Here is a 9,292-nt window from a genome sequence, read left to right on the forward strand (position 1 = left end):
AACAAGCACTAGAAAAATTAGCCAAAACAGTTTTTCCACCCAATTTCCATTATCATCCTACAACACCACATAAAACACTGAAATACTATCAAGCCATCCTTAGTGAAACCGAGTCCATTTCAATCAAACCTGTCTACAGCAAAACCCATGAAAACAAAATCCTCTACCATTCTCTTTACATTGGAAAAATTTTAACCGAATTAGATTGGGGAATCCCCCTTTACAAAAGAAAACCCCTTCACACCCAATATGTTCAAATTCCTAATAACCATTACAATTACTTTGATTACATTGATGCATGGACTAACATCTTTCTCTATCAAACAGAAGATTTTAGTCATTCATGGTTCATTAATTTTGACAAAAGTTTCAGATTAAATTTTCCTGCATGGTTCCCTAAATGGTGATCTACTCATGGCCCAACAACCATTCTCCTACCAGAAGAGCTTATGCAAGTCCTCTCTGCCAGTTTCCAACACAAATTTGACAAAAGCCAATTCAACTATAGAATTACACTTATCCTAGTTTTCATGACCAAATACAAAGTCTCGTGGATCATGAAGTGGAATTATGAAGTCGAAACCTATGAGGTCAATAACATCAGATCAGTCAAGTGGTGGGATAAATTCAACCATCAGTCAGGTCCTCACAGAATTTCCCATTACTCCATCTCCAGTAATTCCAGCACAACTAGCACAACCATCTTTGCCAGCCATCCCGGAACATTATCGGACATTAGTCCATCATCTTCACTTAAAGGAACAACCAAGTCATCCAAGTCAACTAGCTCAAAAAGCAAAGAAATAGCCACCCAACTCAAAAACCTAGCTTAACAATTACTTGCAGAAGTAGAGATGCTCCATTCTAAAGAAGAAGAAGTCGCAGACTCCGAATCTTCATACGTATCCTCATAGCAACCAGCCAACTCAGCAAACCAAAAAACACAGTCAGTCAAATGGGCCGATTACTAGGATTCCCAATACCCTTTTGCATACAACCATGTGAACACAGTTAATCACCATGTGAAAATTAAAGTCATCAAGACAAGTCATGCAGACAATTGCCATCTTTTCAAAGTCATCATGTGAAGTTTTCAGACAAAGTTCCATCAATAATTCTGACAAAGCAATGAATCACTCAGTCACTTGCACATTCCATAGTAAAAGTAGCAATTATTCCAACAAAGACCACTATTCATCAACAAAAAAAGCAAGTTACCATCCATCCCGTGCTTCCATAGTAAATCAATCAATCATCCAAGTCTCTTTTCCACTTCTTTAAGAAGATGTCTCCGGGGAAGAAGAAACCAAGCTCAATTTTACATTTTCTCAATGAAAAACTTTCTTTGAGTTCACACCGTACCCAAAAAAATCAAAATTGTAAACACTTTTAATTTTCAAACGTCAAGGATGCCTACGTGCACCAATATCCTTTTCACCAGTCAATTTCTAAATTGCTGACCCAATCGTCAGTAAATTAATTGTAAGTTCCAGTTTAAGTTTTGCAATATAACTTATTTTCAAATTATATTTGCATCATAATTTTGAATTCATTATTTTCATTATGAAGAATATTTTCATAACAACTGATTTTGAATGGCACAAAATCCTTACTCACAGTCAATTCATCGAATATCTCAAATTCAAGGTAAACACAGACCAATCATTTGTTCAATTCTTTCTATTTGTTTATAACAGTTGGTTTCATGACATTTAATCCTGGTTATCCTCCACATCAAATTTCCAATTATTCAATTAACAGTTCATTCAATTCTAATCATCATTGCCCTTGGTTCAATTGCCCTCATCGTTATTTTATATATATATATATATATAGTGCTGATGAAGAATCTTGATTTTGTGGCGTTTAATTGCATGGCTGAGGTCAATTTCACAATCGCATATTCAATTTTAAAGCACAAGTCCAATTTCAATATGAATTGCAATTAATTGCAGTCATCATTATAAGTAAGCTCAAATCAGAAAATCCCTTCTCTTTCTTTTCCTTTGTAAATGTAAGATAGTCATATGATACGGCTATGGAGTAATGCGATCTTAGAGACGAAATTCGATAATATTTCTAATTGATTATGTATAAATTAATTAACAAATATTTCTGATAAATGAAGATGAAATTTAGACAAGTAGGCTAGCATATTGTAATAAGACCATTATGTCTAAATCCTTCAATATGTGTATCTCCTTATACCTACGAAGCGCAATAGATTTTTGTTCTGCAACCTATGTAGAACTCTGATTAGGTTGAGATATCACGTTGCTCAGCCCAAAATCAGCGATCTTAAGATATTCGTTGGTATTCAAAAGAAAATTTTAAGGCCTTATGTCTCTATAAAAGACATTATGTTCATAACAGCACTTCATAATGATACCTACTACCAAATAAACGAGGGAAAGAATAGCCTTGTGTGATATGCAATAAGTTGAGTGAGTTCCTAATCAATTATGCTTCAAGCATCCCTTAGCCGTGAAGTTACTTCTCTACAGACTACAATAAAGCTGGTTTGTAACATCTTGTCTTTGCCAATTCCTTCTGATTCTGCAAATCTTTCCACAGACAAAGTGAACTCCCAAAACACCTTTGAAGGGAAAATGCTTAGCAAAATTATTCTTGTTGGACATCATAAATATGGTACAAGCACTATATTTAAACAGGTAAGACATTTGTAGAGGGAATAACCCGATTCTGATCTCTTAATATTATTAAGCTCATTACCGAACTGGTGCATTCCTATTTCATAACATCAGGGTTAGTAAAATTTGTTTATTCTACAAAGCTATAGATGATAGTAATTATTGGTGAAACTTGACAGATGAACTAGTATTGACATAACTTGAAGTTTTCAAGAAACTTTTCCTAATTTTAATTTGTATATTTGTACCTGTAAAAAGTTCACGGTATGTGCACATCGGAAATGTGTAAACATACATACATACATATATATATGTATGTATGTATGTATGTATTTTTCTCAATGCACTACTACGTAATCTGCATGTAATTATGTATAGTGCATCGTCTCATCAAATGGTGTAATGTGCATGGAGGATCTTAGAATAGTCATATGGCCGTTTTGGTACTACTAGCTGAGAGATATCATTAGGAAGACAACAACATCCTATGCAAATTGAACATGTTCGAATCTGCTCGTCCTATGCTTTGTCTATTGAATCTCGTTAAGCTAAGGCACAAATTTGATACTTTCTTGTGTTGTTAAATTCTAAGTGACAAATATTTTTGATAGACATGCTTGCATGCATAAACATCAAAGGATAATTAAACTAAATATCAGATAACCCAATCACAACTGGTTCATACTCGTAGGAAAGAAATGAAATTGCAAATCGGACAGAAGAAACAGAAAACACAAGCACCCACCATAGATTTGAGCTTATAACTACAACAAAATTGGTCTTTTGCAGCGCACAAAGAGCACCATAAACTGTCATTCACTGCGCGAGCCCCCAAGCAGTAAAAGCCCCTGTCATAAAAGAAGTTTTGTCGAATACAATGTTCTCTAGTAGCTGTAAATAATTTAAGCAAAACACGTTGTAAATGCTCTTTAAGGCATGCCTTGCACGCCTTAATTGGTATTAGATATGGCGTTAATAGAGTGCCGTAATACTGCAAAAGAAATTACGACATACATGTGTGCCGTAATTTATATTTGATACGGTGCTTGTTGAGTGTCGTAATACTGTGAAAGCAATTACAGCACACATTGTACATCGTAAAAAAAGATTACCATCAACAATTACTACTAATTTTGTAGCTGTAATTTACATTTATTTTATTTTTATTTTTAACAATTCATTTTAGACAAACCTAACTTCATAACATCTAAATTAATATTGAAAGGAACACAATAGAAAAATAACAACAATCACCACAAACACATTAAATTCCAAATACTTAAATTAATTAGTAGAAATTGCCAATTAAAGTACAACTGGAAGTTTTGACACAAACAAAAAATGTTTTGTTCCGTTTTACAACTGATGCACATCCTAAAGTTGACAGAGGAAACTAATCATGACTACAAAGTAGCATCAGCCCCAAAAAAGCAATCTCCCAAGCTCATCCTCCATGTCCATTGTCCATAGAGCATCCAATTTGATCACAAAAGAGCACCATACAAACAAACACAAGGCAATTCCTTAAAAAGTGCTGGGTTAATTCTCAAATATGTAGGACCAAAATATATAAACTAGTAAGTGATAGAAAAACAAAGCAATTCCTTAATGACTACAGTTTGTAACTAGTAGGGGAATCAAATTTAGTTGCACAATGCTCCTTGCTTATGTCTAAAAAACCAAAATATACAATATATTCCTAGCATAATCAAACTTACTTGTAGAAAGCCCCTTGCTCAGAGTGTTCTGCATAACAGAAGGGCAAAATATACAATATTCACAGCATCAGTTGAATGGGAGATTAACACAAGTTAGCAACCAACAAGAAAACATAATAAAGGGACAAATTATACGATATACCAGAAATAAAATTCACCATCACTAGCCTCATAAACAAGAGCAATTACATTACATTTAACCCCACACCTGCAATAAAAATAACAAGACTAAGTTAGTATTATTATTTTTTATAAACTAGCACTAGCCAAATTCAAGCCCACATCTAAGCCAAACATAGGACTCGCAATACAAAAGCTCCCAAATAGTATCAGACTTTTGCAATGTGCAAGGGACATTCCAAAACAATTAAACCACAATCAATATCCCTACAATTAATTTATCCAAACACTAAATCTAACAATTTTAACAATTATTATAACATCAATTGAGAAAGTAATTGAGACAAAACTTAAGAGGTCGTAGAGAGAGATGAAAGGAAGAGTGTTCCCTTGCTGGGGATTCTAAAAGAAGATCTGGGTTGGGATCTGAGTTCCTACCAAATTATCACTTTATATTTGAGTGAAAGAGTTGTATGATATTTGGTTAAAAACTGAAGTTATAGAAGAAAATGTTTGAAGATATATCCCAAACCTATACAGAGTCGATTTCTTCCATAAGTACGAAACGATCCACAAAAATCAACATATAAGTAATTCAAATTACAAAATTCCAAAAACTCTACTAGTACCCAAATTGCAAAATCCCATCAGTACAAGTGAAATAAAAAAGCCATGTCAAGCATCTCAATATGAAAATTTACCTGTAATGGCATTTACTGCAAATGAACGAAAAAGGGTACCCGAAATCAGCAGAGAAACAAAAGGCACATGTTTCGTAAGCAGGGGGTTTTGGTGATGAATGCACTGCCAAGAAAAAATCACTACAAGAAAACACAATTTTTGTGGCGACAAACATTCGTCACATAAATATGAAAATTCGTCACATTTGACTATATGTGGTATATGACATACAAAGAAGATTTAGTTAACTAGACATTTGTACAATTTGGAAAGTTCCAAAATCCCATACTTGTAATATATAAAGTGATATATTTTAGTTGTACATATTCATTCAAATTTTCATAAACACTATATAAATTGCTTTCAGCTCTAGTACTCTTGTAGCCATTCTCAAATTTTACCAATTTGAAATGCATAATCAAAAGCAATGAGAAGCATAATGAATGCAAACAATATATGCATATGGTTATGACTAATGTTAACAAAATACTTGTAAAGCACCCCTATATTATTATTGTACGGTAACATTATATAGATTATCAGAGCTTTATCACAAAATCAACTCTTAATTAAAAAATTGTTTTTTAACTATATCAGAAAACATCGGTATCTAACTTGGACTTATACAAGAAAATACATACCAAAAGAAGTGTAGTAGCGTAAACATTATCACATAACCACTCCAAATGACTCTTTGGTCTCCCATTCAACATTAGATCATTTGGAAGTTTACCTCGTCCTCTCACAGGTGTTTCACATGACAAGTTGTGCTGATGTAACCGATGCCTAAATTGAGAGTACAACTTCGCCATCTTCTTTTCAATATATTCAATCATCTTTCGGATGCGATAGGTCTACCACAAATAATACCTATTATTGAACATAAATATGTGCAAGTGTTTGAAATTACTATAAATAAACTGAATTAAATTCAGACTCAGAATCAACTTGAAGGTAAATCTACATCAGAGCTTGAGCACCTTCAATCTAGAAAATCATGAAAGTATAAGAATTTCATATATGTATATACAAAGGTAAATCTGCATCAAAACATAATTAGATTAGAGCATAATATAGAAATTTTAAAAGCTGACTTATCAAATTGTAGGCGTTCAATCACTTTACTAGTTTCAACTTCCTATCCTCGCAACAAAACATTTTCTATTAAACACTAAAATCTCAACTTTTGGTTGTACAGCACAAACTACAAATCACAAGGCATAACACATTTCTGCAACAACGTTCATCATAACAGAAGGAAGGGAAAAGGACGAGCACCACCAAATTGGGAAGCCAAAAATGTTTACTTGTTATAATTCCAAGTCAACAAAACGATTTAGTATCAATTCAATTGTTGAACCATATGATTTTCTAGTATTAGTCTTGTGCCTTTCAAGGTTGACCCAATTAAACACCACACATAAATCATTATATATCAAAAGATGGTGCCCTTGTCTTGATATTTTTTTTACAAGATGATATCCTAAACTACAGAATGTGAAATTCGAACTTAGAGTGCAAATGGGTGAGTACACTAACCTTACTCAACTTGCATACCTCACATTTGGTCTTTGGTATTTGGTGACGAGGAAGTGAGGCAGAGAAATAGTAGCAAATTAAAACTAAGTTTCACATTTTATGGACCTGGTTAACTAAGAACATCTCACATACTAAACCGACTTCTATAAATTTATCTACCACATCGGCCTTCTTGAAAATAAATACACAATCACAATAAATTGGTTCCTTTTATTCTTTCTACAAATTCACCCCATTATTTTCGAAGAGAAAGGAAATTGATAACTGGGTGTCTAAGCTTGGCAACTAAAGAACTAATTGAAGAAGAAAATCCAAAAACAATTAAAGAATTATAGGGAAAGAAATAGGTACCTTGTTGTTGACTGAAGAACTTGATAAAATACCCAATTTCTCTTTTCCCAATCTAGGTCATGTTATGTCAGAAAGGGAAAATAGTTAGAGAATGAGCAGCAAAGGGTGAGAGGGTGGCCAAGGGAGGGAGACGAAGGAGAGGTGGTTGGTTGTCGGAGTCGGGGTGACAAGAGTAAAGAAAGGGAAGCTGAAGACGGTAGGGATGGGTGAGAACAGAAGCAAATAGGTTTTTCAATTTAGGGGTTTTGATGTTATTCCTTCAGTATTTTTTTTATTTTTTATTTTGATAAAATATGTATTAACATTTCATTCGGTGGTAAAATCTCCTGCCTAATAGTTTGTGGCAAATCCAAAAGTTTTTCTTTTGGGGGTGTGTTTGGTAGAAGAACATTGCAATTGCTGATGCTTGCACATATCTCTTTGTAAATACGAAAGATTTTAAAATATATACATATATATATATGGAAGAGGGAGAAGTTTGAGAAAAATGTTAGGTGTGGAGTGGGAAAGTTTACGCACGAATCTAGAAGTCATTCTTTATGATGTGTCATTCATGCCATATAAGGTAAGGACACAAATACATAGAAAATTCACTTTACGACATCATGTGATGCCTTAAAAGAGAAGGAAAATGCGTCGTGTAAATTGTCAAATACAACACACAACGCTTAAGCCGTAAATATTTTTATTTAACGACTTGCACAAAAGTGATGTCGTGAATGCTAGATTATGTGCAAGTATTACAACATGAACTTTATGAATGTCATGAATAATATCATTTCAAGTCGTAAAAGACCCAAACTGTTGTAGTTAAAGGTGATGTTTTCTTCTTGATTGAATGAAATGATATTCAATTTTTTATTAATGATTTGAGTTTGTTCCTCATCCCTTATGGTTAGGAACTTAGGAGTTTTCTCCCTTTCGGTTTCAAGTGTGGTAATGCTTTTTTTAAGTAGACCAAAGGATGGGGTAAAAAAACCTCTCAAAGCATACCTTTTGGTTATAATCATAAAATCAATCTTGACTCTTTTGGGTGCAACTTTGAAGCCTTGTTAATATTGTTTTATATTTGATTAGTTGATGATGGAAGATGGAATTTTTTGATTAGTTGATATTTTCTTGTTCATGATCTCTATCCTTTGTAGTTGTTTAGTTCAATTTTCTTTGTATCAAAAGTTGAGAGATTATATAGTTGTAAATTTTGATTGGTAATATGACATTGGAGATTTTAAATAAAATTTGTAATTTTGGTTAAATTGGTGTTGCTGAAGAGATATGTGATTGTATAATGATTCAAAAACTGTTATAGGGGCTTCCTATATGTCGTTAAATGCTATGGATTGTATAAAAATGTTACATAAATATGAGATACTTTTTATAGCACTTATTGAATGCTATAAATACACTACTTTAATAGATAAAAAGAAATACCAAAATCACCTATCTTGCTAGTTCTCGAGCAAAACATTAAACAACAACAAGAAATTAAATAAAACAAACAACACAAATCTAAGCCCACTTTCGCTGGCGAAACGATTACATTAAGCATGTGCAACAAGCCTTTAAACCCCCTAGGTGTCCCTAATAGGAGGAGTTGTCTCTCCTGAGGTTTTACCAGTTATGCTACCCCCATACGCTTTATGTGAACATTTCAATGTCACCATCTCTAATTTATGTGAACATGCCTTCAGTGAGAACCAATTCTTTCTTCAAACTGAGGGAATATCTTAACAAGGATTTTACACATAGCCCTATAATACCATTCACTCCATCTCCTGCACAACACAAGTGACCCAACCGCAATTGCAAAGCCAAATACGAATTTGATTTCGACACTGATAAGATCCTAGTCAATCTCATGTCTAGAATTTGGATGGTTGCCATTTGCTTGTGGTGGTGACAACCCTACCTTGTTATCCATCGTCAATGGGTGGTCTAACGACTCGAGTTGATGCATTTTGCCAAATGACGATGGGATTTTGCCTATGAAAGATAGTGACTTAAGGAATTATTGGACATACCCTTTTTTGTAAACAAACATTGAGGAACCATGCCACTCAAGGAATTGTTGGACAGATTTATAACCTTAAGACCTCCATTGTATATTGATGTTGGAATGATGCCACACAAGTTGTTGTTTGAAAGAGATAAGAACAAAGAGCCTGGATTAAAGAAATCGCCTATGTCAGCTGGAATACTACAGCAGAAATGATTGCTAGAGTAATCTAGATA

The 9,292-nt window shown here is 33.6% G+C and overlaps 1 protein-coding gene across 17 annotated transcripts; it reads right to left on the bottom strand.

The window, feature by feature from the left end:
- Positions 1 to 2,156: 2,156 nt before the first annotated feature.
- On the bottom strand, positions 2,157 to 7,466 carry LOC148697427 (uncharacterized). Of its 17 annotated transcripts, none has more exons than XR_015961565.1 (7): positions 7,061 to 7,466; positions 5,812 to 6,024; positions 5,191 to 5,310; positions 4,512 to 4,577; positions 4,370 to 4,397; positions 3,397 to 3,499; positions 2,157 to 2,556 (listed from the first exon to the last, which is right to left on the bottom strand). XR_015961565.1 is itself a non-coding variant. In XM_088692459.1 (7 exons), exons 2-7 carry the CDS (start codon positions 6,004 to 6,006, stop codon positions 2,506 to 2,508), a joined length of 438 nt encoding a protein of 145 aa, XP_088548585.1. In that variant the 5' UTR covers positions 6,007 to 6,040; positions 7,061 to 7,466; the 3' UTR covers positions 2,157 to 2,505. The 17 variants fall into 17 exon arrangements, 1 of the variants encoding a protein (XP_088548585.1); XM_088692459.1 differs by having other exon boundaries at positions 4,528 to 4,577; positions 5,191 to 5,293; positions 5,904 to 6,040; XR_015961572.1 differs by lacking the exon at positions 2,157 to 2,556 and having other exon boundaries at positions 3,274 to 3,499; positions 5,191 to 5,205; positions 5,904 to 6,040.
- Between the last annotated feature and the right edge of the window lie 1,826 nt (positions 7,467 to 9,292).

This window comes from Pyrus communis, chromosome 4, assembly GCF_041283825.1.
Source record: "Pyrus communis isolate YQ-2024b chromosome 4, ASM4128382v1, whole genome shotgun sequence".
In the NCBI taxonomy this organism is placed as follows: domain Eukaryota; kingdom Viridiplantae; phylum Streptophyta; class Magnoliopsida; order Rosales; family Rosaceae; genus Pyrus; species Pyrus communis.